This window comes from Pongo pygmaeus, chromosome 13 (genome assembly GCF_028885625.2).
Source record: "Pongo pygmaeus isolate AG05252 chromosome 13, NHGRI_mPonPyg2-v2.0_pri, whole genome shotgun sequence".
In the NCBI taxonomy this organism is placed as follows: domain Eukaryota; kingdom Metazoa; phylum Chordata; class Mammalia; order Primates; family Hominidae; genus Pongo; species Pongo pygmaeus.
Window position 1 is genome coordinate 121950658 of NC_072386.2, and position 21005 is coordinate 121971662.

General features: G+C 56.0%; 1 protein-coding gene across 2 annotated transcripts; it reads right to left on the minus strand.

Moving 5' to 3' along the window:
* Positions 1 to 838: 838 nt before the first annotated feature.
* Positions 839 to 19054, minus strand: FAM78A (family with sequence similarity 78 member A). 2 transcript variants are annotated; one of them, XM_054501805.1, is made up of 4 exons: positions 12782 to 13061; positions 7019 to 7062; positions 5884 to 6005; positions 839 to 4116 (listed from the first exon to the last, which is right to left on the minus strand). In XM_054501805.1, exons 1-4 carry the CDS (start codon positions 12927 to 12929, stop codon positions 3588 to 3590), a joined length of 843 nt encoding a protein of 280 aa, XP_054357780.1. In that variant the 5' UTR covers positions 12930 to 13061; the 3' UTR covers positions 839 to 3587. The 2 variants fall into 2 exon arrangements, with proteins under 2 accessions (XP_054357780.1, XP_054357779.1); XM_054501804.2 differs by lacking the exons at positions 5884 to 6005; positions 7019 to 7062; positions 12782 to 13061 and adding an exon at positions 18301 to 19054.
* Positions 19055 to 21005: the final 1951 nt, after the last annotated feature.

Genomic DNA, 21005 nt, shown 5'->3' on the forward strand with positions numbered 1-21005 from the left:
TACAGGTGCCTGCCACCACACTGGGCTAATTTTTGTATTTTTAGTAGAGACGGGGTTTCGCCATGTTGGCCAGGCTGGTCTCAAACTCCTGACCTCAAGTGATCCACCCACCTCGGCCTCCCAGAGCGCTGAGATTACAGGTGTGAGCTACCACACCTGGCCAAATCTCCATTTTTCCATACAAAGTAAGTAGGGCTCAGAGGGACTGAGTGTCGGGCTCCAGCTCACATAAACGGCCTTGAACCTGTGGTCTACCTTCAGAGCCCACAGCTACTCCAGGATCTCCCGGGCCCCCACCCATGCTTACACAAGAAAGCTCCATTCATAAGATGGTATCCATTCAAGGCTGGGGCCCCACAGGACCCCTCAACAGCTGCCGGCTGAGGGCAGGGCATGGAGCCCCTATCCAGACTGACACTGTACTGCTTGTCCCCAGGAAGACAGCTTTGCAGGTCCAAGTTAAGGGTCAATCTAAACCTTAATCGCCCTTGACATAGGGGTTTTACTGTTCCCCAAAAAGTCAAGCTGCCCCCAATTGCTAGCTCCACCTCCAAGCCCACCACCCTCCAGGCAGGGCACTGGCAGGGGTACTTCCGGGTGCAAGGCTGAGACCGCAGGGCTGCTCTCGCTGGAGCTGGGGCTGTGAACAGAAGCAGCTGGAAGGAGCAGGACTCAAAGGCTGGCTCCCTCCTCCCATTTCCCAGGCCCTGAGCACCGGGATCCCAGCCTCAGCCCATCCTCCTGCCCCCCAGATACGTTCACCCCCGCAGCCAGCACTGCTGAGCCACCCACCCCAAAGTGAATCTCTACTTCAGAAACATCCAGGACCTAGCCAAGCCTACTTTAAAATTACATTTTATTTCTCTTTATGAATATTTGCTTTTTGTTTTTTGTAAAAAAAAAAAAAGGTTCATTTTACATCTTCTTCAAGAGTCTTGTGCCTCCTGGTAAGTGCATTGGTTTGTTTCACAGTACTTTCCACGACCAAGGACGGTTCTTATTGCTGGAAGGAGTGAGTGGATGTCCACGCCAGGGCGGGGCTGGGGGACATAAGAGGAATCGGGGCCCTGGCAGGAAGCCTGGGGCCTGTGCTCCGACATGAGCAAGGAGGCTGAGGGAGCAGACCGGGGCTCAGCTGAGCGTCCGTGGCCGGACCTGCAGCCTCTCCAGGGTCTTCCCAGCCCTTCTTCAGTGAGGAAGGAAGGGCGGAAAGAAGGGGCACGGGTGAAGGTGGGTCAGGGGGCAAGGTGGGCTGGGGGCCGGGCATGCAGTGGGAGGGGTGCTGGCTCCTGCCTCGAGTGTTTGCTCTCACTCAAGAAATGTGGGTTCAGGGGTCCTTCACCCCCTAGCAGCTCAGGAAGCCCCTTTCCATTCTGGTCTCCAGCCCCACTTCTGGGAAGAAACCGGCAGCCTGAGACCCGCTTCCTGAACCCCCAGGGTCCTGTCCCTGCTTTAGTGCAACAAAGACCTGAGTGGAGAAGTCTCCAGTGAATGAAAGCTGAGTCCCAGCCCCGTCCCCATCCGTCCTCAGACGTGCAGCTGGGACCCACTGTTCCCCTAAGGCTACTGCCTTTTGGGGTGGCACGGCCTCCATCCTCACAAAAGAGAACCTGCAGTTTCTGCAGGGAGGTCCTGGCCCCCACCAGGGGCCCCCTGAGCACCTTGCCAGCCGGCAGCTCCAGCCCAGTGTGTCCCAGGACAGCCTCCTGGCACGAGCTGGGCCCGGAGACCGACGGCAGAGGCTGAACGGTCATTAAGCACCCCTTGAATAAACGCAATAGCCTGTGGACGAAGGAGCAGGGCAGGGACCTCGGTGCCCACACCATCCCACGCTGTCACGGAGGCTCTTACAAGTGGCTCATCTGCAGCAGAAATGGATTATTTTTCTAAATGGACGGTTTTCTGTGCTTCATAATTATTAGGCTGAGTGTGGGTCCCGGGCGGGTAGCTGTGGGCTTGGCGAGCTGGAAGGAACGTGGCTTCAGCGGGATGTCCCCTAATAGCCCCTGCAAGCGGCCACAAGGCCGACCCTACTCAGAACCCTGGCACAATGGGTCAGTATTAACTAAGCCCTGGGGCTCCAGTGGCCTGGAAGCGAGGGAGGGCAGGTCCCAGGGATGGGCTTCCGGACATCTGTCCTCACCTGTCACTCTCCACTGTGCCAGCCCAGCCTCCAGAGTGGCTCTGACCCCTCTCAACCATAAGCCCACCCAGCCCTCCCAGCCCTTGGCCTGGATTCACCTATTTGAGGACAGGAAGCAGGGGCTCGGCCGACTGCCTCCCAAGACTTCCCTAGAGCTCGGGTACCTTCCACCTCCATCACTGCGGCACCCAGAGCCTGACTGCACCGTCCCGCTGCCCTGAGGGTCTGGGAGGGGCGCCCCTGAGAACGAGCCCTGTCTTGGCCCTTTTACAGTACACCAGGGGCCAGCCAGCCACAGGGGCCAGGGCCCATCTGATTCAAGTCTTAAAATGCCCTGCAAGAAGGGACATGAATGCCTTCCTTACCTTTGAGACTAACACTGAGGCTGTGTGTCGGCGGTCCGGATGGCCGGCCCCCAGGCATTTGGGACCAGTGTGGATGGAGAAGGAAAAAGCCACACACCTGGAGGAAGGGCCAGGGAATCAACTGGGGGTGGGTCCTGAGGACTGAGAGGGTGAAAATTCCCTGGGCTCACAGGAGCCTGCCTCTCTCCTCCTAGAGCCACCCAAGGGAAGTTAAGGCTGCTGGGAAAAGAGGGGAGAAGAGGCCAGGCGGCTGGCAGAGCCACCCCCCAACCAGAGCTCACAGCCCCTCTCCGCAGGTGCGGGGATGCGACCTGGGGGTGGAGGGAGAGAAGGGGCTGTTCAGGCAGAATCTGCCTGTGGTTTTGTTTCTGCCAAAAAGAGTGAGCAGCTGGTTTCGGGTCTAAACGCCCATCCTCACCCTTCTCCCAAGACAACCGGGAAGAAGGGCTCAAGAGACCCTCGGGGGCGACCCCACCCCTCCCTCCACCTCTGGCAGAAGAGGAAAAGTCCGGTAGAAAAGAGATCCTGCTTTCTTTCTCCGATTGGTTTTCTTCCTTTAAATTCAGCTTAAGGCAAAAGTTTGGCAAAGCAAGTCTACATAAGGCCGCATGACAGAGGGCGGAGGGACCTGGGGGGAAGGCCGGCCAGCGCCACAAATCGGCAGCAGTGCGGATCTGTCTCTTTGATCGGGGGCTGGAGCTTCCCTCCTAATCAGCTCCCCCTCCTCCTGCCCCTGAGCCCCCAAAGAGGAGTTTTTTTAAAAAACGGAAAAAGCAGTGTTTCAGGGAATCTGTTACAAGTGAGCAACTGAAACTGAGAAAAAGGAGAGGCAAGGAGACCAGAGGTCACCCTGAGGGCGCACGTGGGGTCTGTCTGTCCCACTTAGATCTCCCCCCTCCCTGAAAGGAAGCAGGTGCCAAGAGCCGGGGAGGCCTTCCCGGGGGCATCAGCACAGTGAGATCCGCCCGCTGGAGAGGATAGAATGGTTGTATCTTGCTGAATGACTGAAGAGTGAGTCTGAATTTTGTTTTCAGCGGTATTATTATTTGCGAGTCTAACCTAGCGGGTGGCCCTGGCTGTCACCGGTGCTTGGGCGGGATCACCACCAGTGGCTGCCCATACTTGGGCCGCCACATGAGGACCTGGGCATCGTTGGCATTGGGCTTGACCAGGGCGCTGGGAGGGATGGGCTCGTTCTTGCTCAGGATTTTGGGCTGGTCCTGGGCGATGGGCTCCCGCAGCCGGGCGCGCTGGCCCAGGGGCCGGTTGGGGTTCACCTCGATGCTGAGCTGCATGCGCCAGTGTAGCGTCTGCAGGATGATCATGTCGTTGGTGGAGGTGTTGGTGGCCACCAGCCAGGTGGTGAAGCTCTGGTCCCGGTAGATGTTGGTGAGCTTGGCCACGTTGCTCTCGCTGACGGGCACGGCCCACGTGACGCTGGGGTAAAAGTTGTCATTCATGCTGATGATGAACTTGGAGTCCCTCTTGGTGGGGCCCACGATGGTGCAGGTCTCCGTGGTGTTGCCGTACCAAGGGTAGTTCACCCCGTCCGAGTCGCTGATGGCTTGGATCTTGCCCTCCTGGAGGTCGGGGAGCTCCCAGCTGGACCTGAGGACAAGGAAGGCCAGTTCACTCACTCGGTCACTCAAGGAGGGCTTTCTGTGTCCCCCTGGCAGGCCAGGGGCTGTCCTGGGCCCTGAGGACGGGATGGACCCAGCAGACCACCCGGTCCCCTTTGACGTTCTGGGAGCGGGGGGTCAGACAATAGCTAGGAGTCACTGTCATCACTGCTGCTGTTATAATCATAACCCTAAGACAGAAGAAGGTGGCCAGCCTGGCCCAAGTTGCCCTAGGGACATACAGATCCCACACTCCCATGTGGCCGTGGATACAGTAGCATCTGGGAGCCCACCCCAGGCTGTAGGGGCCCCTTACTTTAACATTACAGGCTCACAATCTTCTCCATGCAACGCCACCCTGCAGATACAGAAAGCAAAGCGGTGGGCTGGGGGTGGAGAGTGAGGCTACATTTTCCTAAGGACATTTGGCCAAGCGGTGGCACCCGGGACCCAGGCGCGTTTCCACCAAGGCACCTGTAACAGGGAAGCTCAGGACACCCTGTGTCCACTGTACCTTCTGCCCACCTACGTGCACAGCGGGTACTCCCAGGAAAAACCTACTGTTAAAAATGCATTCTTGGCCGGGCGCGGTGGCTCACACCTGTAATCCCAGCACTTTGGGAGGCTGAGGCAGGCGGATCACTTGAGGTCAGGAGTTCAAGACCAGCCTGGCCAACACGGTGAAACCTCATCTCTACTAAAAATACAAAAATTCACTTTGGGAGGCCAAGGCGGGCGGATCATGAGGTCAGGAGTTTGAGAACAGCCTGGCCAATATGGTGAAACCCCGTCTCTACTAAAAAAAATACAAAAAATTAGTAAGGCATGGTGACACGTGCCTGTAGTCCCAGCTACTCAGGAGGCTGAGGCAGGAGAATCACCTGAACCCGGGAAACAGAGGTTGCAGTGAGCCGAGATCACGCCATGCATTCCAGCCTGGGCAACAGAGTGAGACTCTGTCTCCAAAAAAAAAAAATTAGCGGGGCATGGTGGCAGACACCTGTAATCCTGTAATCAGGAGGCTGAGGCAGGAGAATTGCTTGAACCTAGGAGGCTGGGTTTGCAGTGAGCTGAGATTGTGCCACTGCACTCCAGCCTGGGTAACAGAGTAAGACTCTGTCTCCAAAAAAAAGCACTCCCAACTGGACGCAGTGGCTCACACCTGTAATCCCAGCACTTTGGGAGGCCAAGGCTGGCCAACACAGTGAGACCCTATCTCTAAAAAAAAAATGCATTTCTGTTCCTAGAACTAATCACAATAGCCAAAAGGCAGAAGCGATCCAAGTGTCCAACGACAGATAAATGGATAAACAAAATGTGCTATATACATACAATGGAATGTTCTTCAGCCTTAAGAAGGAAGGATGTTCCAACACAGGCTACAACACAGATCAACCTTGAGGACGTTATGTTGAGTGAAATAAGCCAGCCACAAAAAAACACATACTGTGTGATTCTACTTATGTGAAATCCCTAGTGTTGTCAAATTCATACAGACGGAAAGTAGAACGGAGGTTTCCAGGGGCTGGGAGAAAGAGGAACGGAAAGTTGATATTTCTTGGGGACGAAGTTTCAGTTTTGCAGATGAAAAGAGTTCTGGGCGGGGTGCAGTGGCTCACACCTGTAATCCCAGCACTTTGCTAGGCCGAGGCAGGCAGATCACCTGAGGTCAGGAGTTCGAGACCAGGCTGGCCAACATGGTGAAATCCCGTCTCTACTAAAAATACAAAAATAAGCTGGGCGTGGTGGCGGGCACCTGTAATCCCAGCTACTTGGGAGGCTGAGGCACGAGAATTGCTTGAACCTGGGAGGCAGAGGTTGCAGTGAGCCAAGATCACACCACTGCACTCCAGCCTGGGTGACAGAGCCAGATCCTGTCTTTAAAAAAAAAAAAATTAATAATAAAATAAAATGGTCAATTTTATAAAATGTTACATAGACTTTACCATAATTTTAAAAATGCATTCCCCTACTTATGCATCATATAATGTTAACAGTTAGCAAAACTGGGGCCGCCGTAGGAGGAATGACTAGGAACATGATTTTGCTAATTTTCCTGTTCATCTCATTGAAAAGCTCACTCATTAGAGTAACACCTGCTTAATGGGCATCTCCTGCCCAACCCCTGAACACCCCAGACTCAGGGAACCTGCAGGCAGCTCAGACAACCTCACTGTCTGGAAGTACCCAGCAATTCCTAAGATCTGGGGGGAGCCCCACAGCAGCAGGCAGGATGACAACAGGGTGAGCCTGCTCATTCATTGCCCTGCACAGATGGAGAAGCGGGCCAGGGTCTCTTTGGCCACTGGGGGCCTAGTCTCCTATTTCAGAAGGAAACGCCCACTCTGTCCTCACACAGTGCTTACACTTGCTTGGAAAAGATTTCCGTTTTTTTGGTTTTTCAGGGCAGAAAGCAAACTTGCATAAGGAACCCCACTTTGGCCTTGCCCCCCTTTCATTTGCAAAGAGCTGAAGGTCTGGTTTGGGGGAGCAGGACTGAGCAGCAAAACAGCCCTCCTCTTCCTGACCCCAGCCTTGGGGTTTCCTTTCCTTTCCCAGTCCTGAAACTCCCAGGCCCTGGCTCAGGCAAAGACAGGTGAGGAGCCTCCTAGGCCGGCAGACAGCACTGCGTCACGTGGGGCATGGCTCAGGGCCAGGGCCAGGGCCAAATCATCACCAGGCTGCGTGGATCCCTCCACCTGGGGGGTGCGGGGGGTGCAGTAGCTCAAGGGCACCTGCAGCAGCCCAGGGTCCACTGTCAGCCCCAGGTACTCGCACTGTGGTCCAGTCACAGACGCGCTGAGCCTCCACCACCTCATCAGCAGCCCACGGACAATCCACCAACATCTGCCTGCCTGGTTTTTGTGATGATTAAATGTATTGATACTCACTGCCTGGTGCAGCCAACAGCAGTCAGTGGAAGCTTCTGGAGACCCTTTGAGGGTGGCATCAGCAGTTAGAGGTGTGCCTCTCCCAGACCAGGTAGCCCTAATTTGACCCGCAGCCCTAATTTGACCTGAAGCCTTTTCTGACCCTTTTTTTTTTTTTTTTTTGAGACAGAGTCTCACTCTGTCACTCAGGCTGGAGTGCAGTGGCAGGATCTCTGCTCACTGCAGCCTCGGCCTCCCAGGTTCAAGTGATTCTTCTGCCTCAGCCTCCTGAGTAGGTAGGACCACAGGCACCCACCACCACGCCCAGCTAATTTTGTACTTTTAGGAGAGACGGGGTTTCACCATGTTGGCCAGGCTGGTCTCAAACTCCTGACCTCAGGTGATCTGCCTGCCTTGGCCTCCCGAAGTGACTGGGATTATAGGCATGAGCCACTGCCCCAGCCAAATTATTTTTATATGAACTTGTTTCTCTTCTCTATTAAATTTCTATTGAGTTTTTTAACGCTTTTTGTCCACCATTCTTTTGATTACAGATTTTATTGGTATTTTTCTTCTGTTTCTTTTTGGTACTTATTGGGGATTTAAACATTCTAATTCTGTTCTCTTAGTAGTTGTCTTTGAAATTTTCCAATTATTTTTAACTTAAAAGTCTAAAGTTAAGCAATATCTTAACCACCTTTCTCCTTTTTTTTTTTTTTTTTTTGAGACAGAGTTTCACTCTTGTTGCCCAGGCTGGAGTGCAATGGCATGATCTCAGCTCACTGCAACCTCTGCCTCCTGGGTTCAAGCGATTCTCCTGCCTCAGCTTCCCAAATAGCTGGGATTACAGGCATGTGCCACCATGCCGGACTAATTATTTAGTAGAGATGGGGTTTCACCATGTTATTCAGGTTGGTCTTGAACTCCTGACCTCAGGTAACCCACCCACCTCAGCCTCACACAGTGCTGGGATTACAGGCGTAAGCCACCATGCCCTGCCTAATTTTTATATTTTTTTAGTAGAGACGGAGTTTCACCATGTTGGCCAGGCTGGTCTCAAACCCCTGACCTCAGGTGATTGCCCACCCTGGCCTCCCAAAGTGCTGGGATTACAGGCATGAGCCACGCGCCCGGCTGTAAACAACCTGAGATTTTCAATGCTGAGACGGCAGAGCCTTGAACCACGCTCAGGGCCCTTCTGAGTGCAGGCCCCAGGCAGCTGTCCAGTCTAGGAGTCCAGCAGGCCGTTCTCCTCCATGGCTGTGGGCAGAGGCAGGCAGGGCCACCTGTCACACTCCCATCCTCCTAGGGACCCCAAAGGATAGCAGGCAAGTCCAGGCTGGAACCCAGACGTCAGAATGCTTCCCGGGCTGAAGTGGCTTCCTCAGCCCCCCGCAGCGTACCTGTTCTGAGTCCCATCATCACCCACCCAACAAACATCTGCAGGGTACCTACTTTCCATGCGCCATGAAGACCTGAAATGGGTGGACAGAGCCACTGGCCTGGCCGGCAATGGGGTGGCCTGTGTCTCCGGGACATAGCGCCATCCTGGACTCTCCCTCGCCCCTCCAGGCTGTGCCCCTTCTCCTCCTCTACCTCCGCGGTGGCCTTACCCCTCTCTGGTCTCCCAGCCTCCTGCAATCTGTTCCCTCCCAAGAAGCAGCCCAAAGGATCTTCTAAAAACACAAATCCGATGGCATGGCTCCAACCCTGTTAAACCGGCCATGACTCCCCTATGCCCTTAAAACTGACGCAATTGAAGCCTAGAGCCCTGCACGTGTGCACACATGCACATGCACAAGCACACACACATGCATGTACACACACGCCCTCCCTGGGATCCAGGGCACCAGCCATTCTCAGCTGCTGCAGTGGGCCATGCTCCTCCCTCTCAGGGCCTTCTACCGGGAGCAGCGTCATCCTCGTCCTCATCCTCATCCTCCTCCTCCTCCACTACCTTTTCCTCCTCCTCCTCTCCCCTCTTCCTCTCCTCTCCCCTCTTCCTCTCCTCTCCCCTCTTCCTCCTCCTCTCCTCGCTCATAGCTGCTCATCACTCAGCTCTGCAACCACCACCCCAAAGAAGCCTGCCTGGACCCTCCACATGGGCCAGGTGCCTCCCGCTATTCAACGCCACTGGATCTCATCCCACTGCCCCGTGGCCTGTTCATGAGGGTGATTAAATACTGATGCACTCATCTGCTGCCAGTCTCTACCCCAGACAGACCATGAGGCCGTGAGGGCAGGGCCAGGCCTGCCTCACCCATCACCACATATCTGGGATGTATCACAGCACCTGGCCCAGCTTCAGGCACCATCAATGTCTGTGGCCAGGATCAGTGGCTGTCAGTGCATGCTGGGTCTCCCCTAAAGCCCACAGGGCATCTCTGTGAGGAGTCCAGGGCCCCCAAGTTGCCCTGAGCTTCTGCTTATCCTGCAGGGCTGCAGCTGCAAAAGCCTCTTGTTGGACGGTCACCTTAGCACACGGTGACAGCAGGTACCACTCCCTGAGCACACAGGCTGCGCCGGGCACCACACCTCCCTGGGGCTGGGGCTGGGGCTGTGGGGTGCATTTAACAGAGGAGACTTAGGGTAGTTAGAGGCCGGGTCCAAGGTCACACAACTGGGAAGTCACTGGGCCAAGGCCCCCAACCTGACCCAGCTCTTACCCCACCAGCCTCTAATGGAACCTAAGCGATCCTCTCACCTCAGCCTCGCAAGCTGTTGAGAGGAGCCACCACGCCTGGCCTGATCACCTTTTAAAAGACTCAACTATGGGAGTCTGAGGCTGGAGGTGAGGGGGCATCGCTTGAACCCAGGAGGTCAAGACCAGCCAGGGCAACAAAGCAAGAGACCCTCGCCTGTACGAAAAACTTAAAAATTAGCCAGGCATGGTGGTGCGTCCCTATACTCCCAGCTACTCGAGAAGCTAAGGTGGGAGGATTGCTTGAGCAATCAGGAGGTCAAGGCTGCAGTGAGCTAGGATTGCACCACAGCACTCCAGCCTGGACAACAGAGACTCTGTCTCTAAAAGAAACAAAGTCAACTAAATTTAGAAACACCTTTGAAATAACAGGTTGGATATGCTGTATATACAGATATACAGATATATGTTCTAATAGGCAGTAAATATGTTGCATTAAAAGAAAATTTAGCCTTAACCTTAAATGATTTACTCAGATATTATCCCACCTCCTACAAGTGGCTCACATTGGGCACCTTAAGAAACACCTCTACAGATAAAGACTTGAGGCTCCAGGCCAGGCGTGGTGGCTCACGCCTGTAATCCCAGCACTTTGGGAGGCCGAGGCGGGCGGATCACAAGGTCAGGAGATCGAGACCATCCTAGCTAACATGGTGAAACTCCGTCTCTACTAAAAATATATTTTAAAAAAATTACCCGGGCGTGGTGGTGGGCACCTGTAATCCCAGCTACTCGGGAGGTTGAGGCAGGAGAATGGCATGAACCCGGGAGGCAGAGCTTGCAGTGAGCCGAGATGGCGCCACTTCCCTCCAGCCTGGGCGACAGAGCGAGACTCTGTCTCGGGAAAAAAAAAAAAAAAAAAAGACTGGAGGCTCCAGGACAAGGGTCTGCCCATGCCACACAGTCTCCCGCTCAGCCCCTCACACAGGCCGGGCAGGAAGTTAGGAATTATTTTACCTACTCCCCAACAGTATGGATTTTATAATCTGATAAAATTTGCAGAAAGTACTCATTCTGTAAAAGCTTTACAATTTTACAGAAACGAATGCCCAAGAGCCCCCATTCCACACTGGACAGGCATCCTGGGTTCCTGACTTCCCCCCGCGCTGCTGCCCCCCTGGGCTGTCCCCACCACCACCGGGTCACCAGGCCCTGCTCTCCTGGCCTCCCCAATACCTGCTCACCAGCTGAGGGAGGGGCTGGAGGTCTCGCCTCCTACAGGGCCTGCGCACGGGGATTACCCCACCACAACAAACCCCATTCCTTCTGGGACCCAGACACCTTCTCCCTGCCAACCCCACTCCCCTTAACCCAGGCACAGCCGTGGATCACTGGCATCTAACAAGGGGAGGAAAGACCAACAGAGCCTGTTTAATTTTAGTTATAAAAGAAGTGCTTGGCCAGGCACGGTGGCTGACGCCTGTAATCCCAGCACTTTGGGAGGCCAAGGTGGGCGGATCACGAGGTCAGGAGATCGAGATAGAGACGGGTGAAACCCCGTCTCTACTAAAAATACAAAAAAATTAGCCGGGCATGGTGGCGGGCGCCTGTAGTCCCAGCTACTCAGGAGGCTGAGGCAGGAGAATCACTTGAACCCGAGAGGCGGAGCTTGCAGTGAGCCGAGATGGCACCACTGCACTCCAGCCTGGGCGACAGAGCGAGACTCCGTCTCAAAAAAAAAAAAAAAAAAAGAAGTGCTCTTAGGCCGAGTGCGGTGGCTCACGCCTGTAATCCCAGCACTTTGGGAGCCAGAGGAAGGTGGATTGCTTGAGGTCAGGAGTTCAAAACCAGCCAGACCAACATGGTGAAACCCCGGGAGGCAGAGGTTGCAATGAGCCGAGATAGCACCACTGCACTCCAGCCTGGGCGACAAGAACGAAACTTCCTCTCAAAAAAAAAAAAGAAGAAGAAGAAGTGTATCAAGTGAAAACTGAAACCTACCTCCCCATGCGCCCCTCCCCATGTGCCCCACCTATCTGGTAAACATCCTTTGAGACCTTGCTCTCTGCATACACACACAGGATATGTTCCCAACTTCAGTATTTTCTTTTTAACAAAAATGGGTTACTACCCTACATATTGTTTGATAACTTTAAACAAAAATGTAACAACAATGTATCATTTCCCCACTTGTCTTCATCGCCTGTGGCCCTGCCTCAGAGTCTGCACTGCAGACAGACCATAATTTCACTCCCCCTTGAGGGACCCTTGAGTTGTTCCTGGCTTTTTGCTATTAGGAGCCGTGCTGGAGTTAACACCCTCACGTGTGCTTTTTTTTTTTTTTTTTTTTTTGAGACAGTCTAGCTCTGTTGCCCAGGCTGGAGTGCAGTGGCCCGACCTCGGCTCATGGTAACCTCCACCTCCCAGGTTCAAGCAATTCTTGCACCTCAGCCTTCTGAGTAGCTGGGATTACAGGCACGCACCACCACGCCCAGCTAATTTTTGTATTTTTAGTAGAGACAGGGTTTCGCCATGTTGGCCAGGCTGGTCTCGAACTCCTGACCTCAGATGATCCGCCTGCCTCAGCATCCCAAAATGCTGGGATTATAGGCGTGAGCCATCGCGCCCGGCCCATGTGCATCTTTATGTGCTGCTTCTCTTCTCCCCTTCATGTGATCATTAACTCACTTGTTCAGTAGGTTATTTTTTTGCACACCTCCGATATGCAGGCCCTGAGCTAGGGGCATAAAGTTTCTGCAAGAGGCTCTAAAAGTACAGGCTGGGCGCAGTGGCTCACGCCTGTAATCCCAGGACTTTGGGAGGCCGAGGCAGGTGGATCACTTGAGGTCAGGAATTCGAGACCAGCCTGGTCAGCATGGTGAAACCCTATCTCTACTAAAAATACACACACACACACACAAAAAAAAGCCAGGTGTGGTGGCAGGCACCTGTAATCCCAGCTACTCGGGAGGCAGAGACAGAAGAATCGCTTGAACCCAGGAGGCGGAGGTTGCAGTGAGCCAAGATCATGCCACTGCACTCCAGCCTGGGTGACAAGAGCAAAACTGCATCTCAAAAACAAGTACAACCACCGAGCTGAAGGGCTTGCACATGTGGACGGTAACAGGCACAGCTGAGCTCACTTCTCGGCATCTTCGCCTGCCTCAACTGTCCTCCCACAAACAACAGGTGAAGATGCTTCCTTCCCCCGAACACTGGGCACGACTGATCTTTTTCAATGCACCCAACTCCAATCAGCAAAACAAAGGATGTCAGTATGTAACTTGTCATTTCCCTGATTACTACAGCTGTTGAGTGGCGCCTCACTTGGTCTCCAATGTTTGTTTCCAGTGCTTGGAAGGTGGATGAGGGCTGCAGCAACCACTTGGCCAGGGCTGGTCCTGGGGGAGCTCTCTTTAGGCTGGGTCATCCCCCCTACTTCCTCCCACCCCAAAGCCTTGAAACAAGGACTTCCCTCTCCCACCCACCCCGCCCTTGCCTCCGCCAGGGCCCAGCAGATGGGGGAGGCCGCCTTCCGGTTACAGAGAGGAAGCCTCCTCCTCAATTGTTCTTTGCACAACTGACGCTCAGACCCCGGCTTCAGGAAGAGGCCACGTGGTCAACAGGGACATTCCTCCATGGCCTGTCCCCAGATCTGCTGGCGCTGAGCAAGACTGCTCTGGCAACCAGCTTCAGGTCTTAGAAGCTGTGACCACATCATAAAATGAGGCCTTCCTGAGCTCCTGGTGAGGTCACTGGAAGACAGCAGGTGGGAAGGCGCCCGAGGCAGCCATTCTCAGTGTCATCCCAGCAGGGCCGGGTGGCACCCAGCAGTCCCTCCACCCCTGCCCTGTCCTTTCCCACCAGCATTTTTTTTTTTTTTTTTTGAGATGTGGTCTCACTCTGTTGCCCCAGCTGGAGTGCAGTGGTGCAATCACAGCTCACTTGCAGCCTTGACCTCCCCGGGCTCAGGTGATCCTCCCACCTCAGCCTCCCAAGTAACTGGGACTACGGGCACATGCCACCATGCCTGGCTAATTTTTTTGTATTTTTTGTAGGGATAGGGTTTCACTGTGTAGTCCAGGCTGGCCACTGGCCTTTCATAACACAGTGACAGCACTCATGCTATAGACAGGTATCTGAAACCCAGGAGAAGGGATAACGTAACAACAGCAACAAGACAGCCACCTTTCCGCTGACTCTGACAGGCATCGCATAATGAATAAGACATTATTCGTATTATGATTCATAGCTATGGTATTGACGGCTACCATATATTGAGTGCCTGGTATTCGTGAGGTGCTGGGCTAAGCTCTTACCATCACAATCCTATGAGGGAAGACTCGTATTCCCATTTCATAGATGGGAACAGTGAGGCTTGGAAAGGTTAAGAGGCTGGCCCAAGGGTTGGGAGCTGGAGTTCACCCCCTGCCACACATGGGCATGGAGCAGTGTCCCCATCCACCCAAAGAAACCCTTTCTATCTGAGCTGCTCCCCCTCCTCCCCGCCCAGTCTGCCCTTTGGCAGAATCCTGAGCCATAAACTGCCCCTGACCTTGGCCTTGGCCATGGGCGTGGCTGTGGGCCAGGTTCCCAGGGGGCTCCAGAGAAGGGCAAACCAGGGACAACGTGGAACTTCTCCCACACAGGCGAGAAATTGTGACTTGTCACTTAGAAGACTCTGTGCCAGCTGACAGGTGGCAGTTGAGGAATTGCGGGGGCCGGGCTGTGGAGGCAGGTGTCTCCAACAATTTGGATTGGGGGGGTTGGCTTTTAAAGCGATGTGGGTTGGACCCAAAGCCATATAGAATCCTCTCATGCTGGCACAGAGAAACTCACTCTTTTCCAGCTCTGTCTGTAAAAGTCAGGGTATTATTGAGATGGTGGTTTGTTTTTTTTTTTAATTGTTCCATTTCAAATATTTCAAACCCAGAATGTCATTCTAAAAAGTTATCCTCCTGGCTTAGGGATTAATTTTAAGCAGGGATAACGTTTGGGGGTGTTATGGATTTTGGTTAAGTATTTGGAATTAACATTTTGGATACAAGCCCATTTGTAAAGAATGAAAGCCCTAACCTAGCTCTCGCTACCTGGCTGTCCCTTCCCCGGGCCACTAAAGCACAGGGCCTGGGTTTCATTTTAAGGATGTGAATTGTCTGGGTCGAGTCCAGCGGTTCTCCACTAGGTGTGATTTCATAGCCCCTCCTGGGGACATCAGGCCCTCCCTGGGGACATTATTGACTGTCACAGCTTGCGGGGATGTGCTCCTGGCATGCAGTGGGTAGACGCCAGGGATGCTGCGCAGCCCCCTACCATGCACAGGACACCCCCCACCAGCACAGAGAGAATTACCTGACCCTGGGCCAGGCAGAGCAGAGGGACAATTCTGGGCTGGTTGGGGTTTCTGGTCACCCCAACCACTGTTCCCTTTCCTTCATGCCACAAGGCTTAAAAACTCGGAAAATGGAAGTCATCACAAGGGGCCTGGGGCAGGGGAGACAGGAAGGGGGTTTTAAATCCCACCTAAGGCTCACACCTGTAATCCCAGCCCTTTGAGAGGCCAAGGCAGGCAGATCACCTGAGGTCAGGAGTTCGAGACCATCCTGGCCAACGTGGTGAAATCCCGTTTCTACTAAAAATATAAAAATTAGCTGGGCATGGTGGCGCATGCCTGTAATCCCAGCTACTCTGGAGGCTGGAGCAGGAGAATCACTTGAACCCGGGAGGCAGAGGTTGTAGTGAGCCAAGATTGGCACCATTGCACTCCAGCCTGGGCGACAAGAATAAGACACTGTCTCAAAAATAAATAAATAAAAATAAATAAAAATTTAAAAAATAAATAACTAAATCCCACCTAAATGCTTCTATTTCCATTCAGCAAGGAGCTAAAGCAAGGCCGCATCCTGGCCTTCTCCATGAGCCCTTCAAGGGTGCAGGTTGAATCTGGGACTCTGTTCTTTGGCAACTCAGCCCCTTAGGATGACTCTGTTGATTACCAGTAAGTACTCGGCAGCCTCCTCCTCTATGTCTCAGCCACGGGACGGTCACCCATACTGGCCTCTCGCTGAATCCTCACAGCAGCCTACGGGAAGTTCTCCCCCTCATGGACGGACACCAAACGGAACCCTGGGGGCTGCCTGGCCAAGGCCTAGGAGCCAAGACACGTGGACCCTTCTGCCGGACTGCTCCAAGCCGCCCCTCCCAGGAAGCCTCTGACTCCGTCCTGTCCCTGGGACTGGTCCCTGTGTATCCCAACCGGGATTACACAGCCAGTGCACCCAGGGAGAACGAGCCGGGTGGGACACAGAGGCTCCCTGAAGCGAAAGAGGAGTCCCGAGAGCGAGAGGGAGCAAAGAGAAACATCAGGGGCAGACAGAGAACAAGGAAAATGGCCTGGAGCCACTTTAAAACGCAAGCTCTTCACGCCTTACACTGCTTTAAAAAGTTTTAAACTCAGGAAGTGGGCCCTACGTGACAGAGAAAGATTCGGCCTGGGGAGAAAATTCACTACACGGTGTGGCTGACATCTGTCCTAATTCTGTAGTTTCAGCCACTCACGTCTGATAGAATAACAGTAACAATCACAACACCACTAAGGACGATCCCCATCCTATTACTGCCTGCGGTAAGTATTCACCACGAGCTTGGCGCAGGGCTGACTGCATGGCAAATTTGGTTAGCTTGAGTGATTCTCACAACAAGCCATGGGAAAGGGGTTCTTGCCAGCCCCAGTTTGCAGATGCGTAAACTGAGGCTCAGAGCAGTAAAGGGACTCGCCTAGGGTCACATCCTGGAAAGTGGCAGAGCCTGGCCTCCCGCCCAGATCTGCCTAAGAAGGCATGAGGCTCTTCCAACCAGGAAGCGAGGACTGGGACAGGGAGGGCAGGGTTGTCTCAGGTCCCAGTCTCAGGCCTAGCTCTAGCCACATCCACTCAGGGTCACCAGATGGAGAACAAGTCTTAGACAAGACATCGGAAGCCCATGTGCACAGATGGGGAAGCTGAGGCTTGGAGTCTGTACCTTGGGTCAGGCCTGTGGGCTCCCCACCACACGTTGCACCAACCACATTAGAATCCAGTCCCGACCAGTGCTCATGTCTTTCCAAGTTCAGAAGAACCCACTGGCTTTTCTACCCCTTCCAGGGAAGAAACTAGGCTTAGCCCAAAACCCTGAGGAAAACTTTTGTTTCTACAACTGTCCCGGATGCCTTCAAAGCCCGAGGAGGTTTCTGGGCTTAAGGGTTCTTAGAAGAGGTCCTCACTGCATAACTAAGAATCATGTTTCCCTGCTTAGAACAGAAAGGCATCCCGCCCCCCCCAAACTGGATTACTAGCTGCTCTTGAGACACAAAGGGGTTGGCACAGAAATCAGGCTGGTGGAGAGAGCCGGTGAGAGCCTCTAGATGTACCCCCCATGTACCTCTTTGGGACAGTCACTGTCACATGCTGGATTTAAGGGTTACTGTGATCCTCATGTTTCCTTTAGAACATTGGAGTCATTAAGTAGAGAAGCCACCAGACTTGGTGTCCCGCCATCCTCCACCCCTCTCATTTACAGATGGCCCACGAGGTTCTTAAATCTGTGATAAGTTCCAACTCCTGGGGAAATTCTCCTCTTTTCCCCACTTGCAAAACGGGGACGTGAAGCTGCACAGGGTAGACACTGAGAGAGGTCTGGGAGTGCCGGTGGCCAGTCACGGGGCCGCATGGGTGGGCTGCCCGCCGGGGCCTGCCTAGCTCTCTCCAAAGGGCCCTCACGCTCAGAAACAGCTATTTTCACCACCCCTGTCTTAGCGTGAACCTTCAGGTTAAGTTACTCTCCCAACTCTGCCTAAATGCAGCTCTTTCCACCCTGGGGACGGCCTTCTCCGGGGTCAGGAAGCAGGCCAGGAAAGGAGCCCCAGGGTCCCAGGGTCCTCACTGGGACCCCCAATACCCTAGGCACACTCTGGAGACCAGGCTTTGGGGCTGCAGAGGAGAGGCTCCTCTTTGCTGTTCCTGTTCGGGCCTCGCCAGAGGGACACTGGACTTGTCTGCATAAAGCGGTCTTCTGCCTTGGAGACAGAAAGTGCTACACTGTGAAGAAATCGGGCTTCTAAAACTAACTGTGCTCTCAAACACAGTGCCGTTTGGAACGGGGAAGCACTCCCCCAGGTCCTGGCATGCACTGGTAAAAGCCAGAAAGATAATTGAGGCCCAATGGCAAAGCCCTGAACACACCGGTCTGGGAGTTGCAGAGTGCCTGGATGTCTGCCATGGGCCCCCACAGGGCCAGAGGCCTGGAGGGCAGCCCTGCAGCCTCTCTGGTGACCCCTGATGGCACTGACACTCCTCAGGCGGACGGCACACTTGCTCTGCCAAGAAACACTGGGAGTAATGTCTCTCTGCTTTCTCGGCATCTTGCAGGGAAGGACGCGGGAACCCCGGGGGGAACAGTGGCAGGGTAGAGTGCAGGACCGTGACTCCAATCTGGATCCACAGGCAAACTTTTCAGGGAGCCACTGGGCCAATGAGGCCACCTGCATACCTGCCTAAAGCTTCCCTCTGGCCTCGGTCCTGTCTTCATGGTATCTCCACCTTCCCCCTATCCGCGGCCCCCCCACCAGGCCTCCAAGCTCGGCCATCCCTAGCAGTTCCCAGAGCTGGCTCTCGGCCGTACTCACATGCCCTGCTCGCCGTACTGATTGTAGAACTCCATGTGGCTGCACGCCTGGATCCAGCCAACTACCCAAGTCTCCTTCTTGGGGATGGGCGGCATGACCACCTGGGCCGAGGCCCGGAAGTGGGGTGTCCGGTAGCGGAGCACCACGCTGGAGGACTCATCGATGCTGGTGGGGACGGGGTCGATGGAGGCTTTCACATCAATCACCGTGATCCCTTCCCGGAAGACTCTGGCTTTGCCTCCGATGCTCTGAATACAGCCCATGGCACACAGGAGCGCTCTGATCTCCAGGGAAGGCCAGCAGTCACAGAGAAAACCAGGCATTGAAAGGACAGAGACTGCAGGACCCAGTGCAGACGGCGCTGCTCTCCAATCTCAACTCTCAAGACCGATATCCATAGGATAGAAAACTCACTGAGTAGATGGGGGTTGCATATATCACTACCGCGGCCTGTTTATAAATAAGGATTCTGCTGCATTTCACGAGCCCTGGGCTCTCTCTTCTTCTCCTCGCAGTGGACAAAAATCACCGATATTCTTTGGGTTAAAAAAAAGTTTGCAGTTTAATGAATAATTATGTGGTTCTGACATCCAGCCCTTCTGTGCCTCACACGCTGGGACGGCAGCTCGCAGACTCTCCCTGAAGTCTTCGGAGGAAGCAGGCGAGCGCCGCCAGACTCATAAATAAGGAAGGCTCTGTCCCCGCGCGGTCGCGCCACCCTCGCGGCAGAAGCCTGACTTCCTGCCCTCCGGCCTTCCGCACGCGCTCCCTCCGGGCCCCGCACCCGCACCCACCCGGCGCGGCCGAATCAATTGCAGAGCAGTTTCTGTTCACCCGGCCGAGGTCCCGGCGCTCTCGGGGCCAGCGCCGACCCGCGGCTTCCAGGAGGCGAGCTCAGTGCTCCCGCCGCTCGCCGGTGCCGGGAGACCGCGGCGCGGGTCCCCGTCGGCGCCCACTCGCGGGCGCGGGCCGGACGTCCCCACGTGGGGGCGCCGCGTCCCCTCGCCGCTGTCGCTGCCGGCCGCCGTGCAGGGTCCCGGGGCTGCGCTCCAGCCGCCGCTGCCTGCTTCGCCGCGGCCGCCGAGGACCTGGTGGGAGGTGGAAGGGACAGCGCGTCAAGGCCAGCCTCAAAGTTAAGCCGAACTTTGCTGCGGGGGGCGCGCGGGGGCGGCGACGCGTGTGCGCTGGGCGCGGGCTGCGGAGCTGACGGCGCAGCTCTGGGCGGTCTCCCCGGAGGCGGTGGCCCCCGCCCCCCGCGCCCGCCCCGTCAGTGGCGGCCGCACGACCGCGCGCACCAGCGAATAATCGCCGCCCGTGACATCTCCGCTGATACGGTCCCGGCCGGGGGCGGGGTGGGGGGCGAGCGGCTGCCGCTGCAGGGGGCGGCGAGCACTTGCCCTGCGCTGTCCCCACCGCCGCGCCGCCAGCGCCAGGTGCCCCTTCCCCACCCTGGTCCCTCCGGCCCCCTGGGCGCAGGGCCACCCACCAGGGCCGTCGGATCCGGCGGGCACCCCTTTCCCGGCTGGGGTCCTTCGGCCCTCGGAGGGCATAGTGCCCCCGCCCCGCCGCGTCAAGCGCCTCTGTCGCTCCTCTCCAGCCGCAAGCAGCCCCGGGTCCCCGCGCGTCGGGCGCGCTCGCTGCTGCCGGGGAACTTTGGCGCGCACGCCCCCACCCGGGCGGCGCCGCCGACTCACCTGCCCCAGGGGCCACTCCGCTGGCCCGGGCAGCCGCTCTCCGGACGCCCCTGACCCGGCCGCGAGCACGTTCTTGGGGCGCCCCCACCCCCTTCCCCGGGCACTGTCCCTTGGCTCTACTGGAGTCTGGGGCCGGCGTGGGCGCCCCCGGCCCCCACCCTCCTCCCGGCTCGGGGCTTCGGGGGGCGGGGGGCGGCCGGGGGCGGAGGGCTGAGGCTCGGGGCTCTCTCGCCCCCACCCCGTGCGCCTCCTTTATTTTATGATCATTGTGAGCGCGCTGTCGCCGCTCAGCCCCGCCGCCGCGCCGCAGCCGCCTGGCGCGCCCCGCGCTGCCTCGCTCTGCTGCAGCATCGGAAAGGCAACCGGGTCAAACTTTGCAGAAACTCGGCCCCTGCGCCGGCCCGGCCCCCGCGTCCGCTCGCCGCCGCCGGCCGAGCGCAGCCGGCGCACGCAGGGACCGCCGCCCGCTCGCCAGCCCCGCGGGGATGCAGGTCCGCAGGCGGCGGCGGCGGCGGCGGGCGGGCGCCGCCTCCTCCTCTCCGCCCGCCTTGCTCTCCACCCTCGCTCCCCGCACACCGCCCGCCCTCCCCCTGGTAATCCCTCGCTCCCCCTCGCTCCCTCTCTCTGCAGCTGCTCGGGGAGCTGAGCCTCTCCTTGAACAAACGACATTTCCTTTTTTGCCAGCCCCCGGGAATTCTGGGTAGTGTAGTTCCGCTGCTGTCTCGGGGCCAGGTGGGCTGCTCCCAGTGCCCTTTGAACTCTATGGACCAGAGGCTTTCTCGGGTTCGGAGCACCCACAGAAGGGCTCCCTTGCCCTGGGGTTCCTGACCGCAGGGAGACAGTGGCTTGGTGGAGACAGAGCGGGGGCTTTGTAGGCTCCAAGGCTGGGAAGATCGGGGGGAGGGGAGAGCAGTTTGGGGAGAGGTGGGTCCCCTCCAGCAGGTCTGCTGGTTGCCTGTTGGACCCCAGCTGTGTGATGAGCGCTGTACAGAGCATCATCTCAGTCACCGT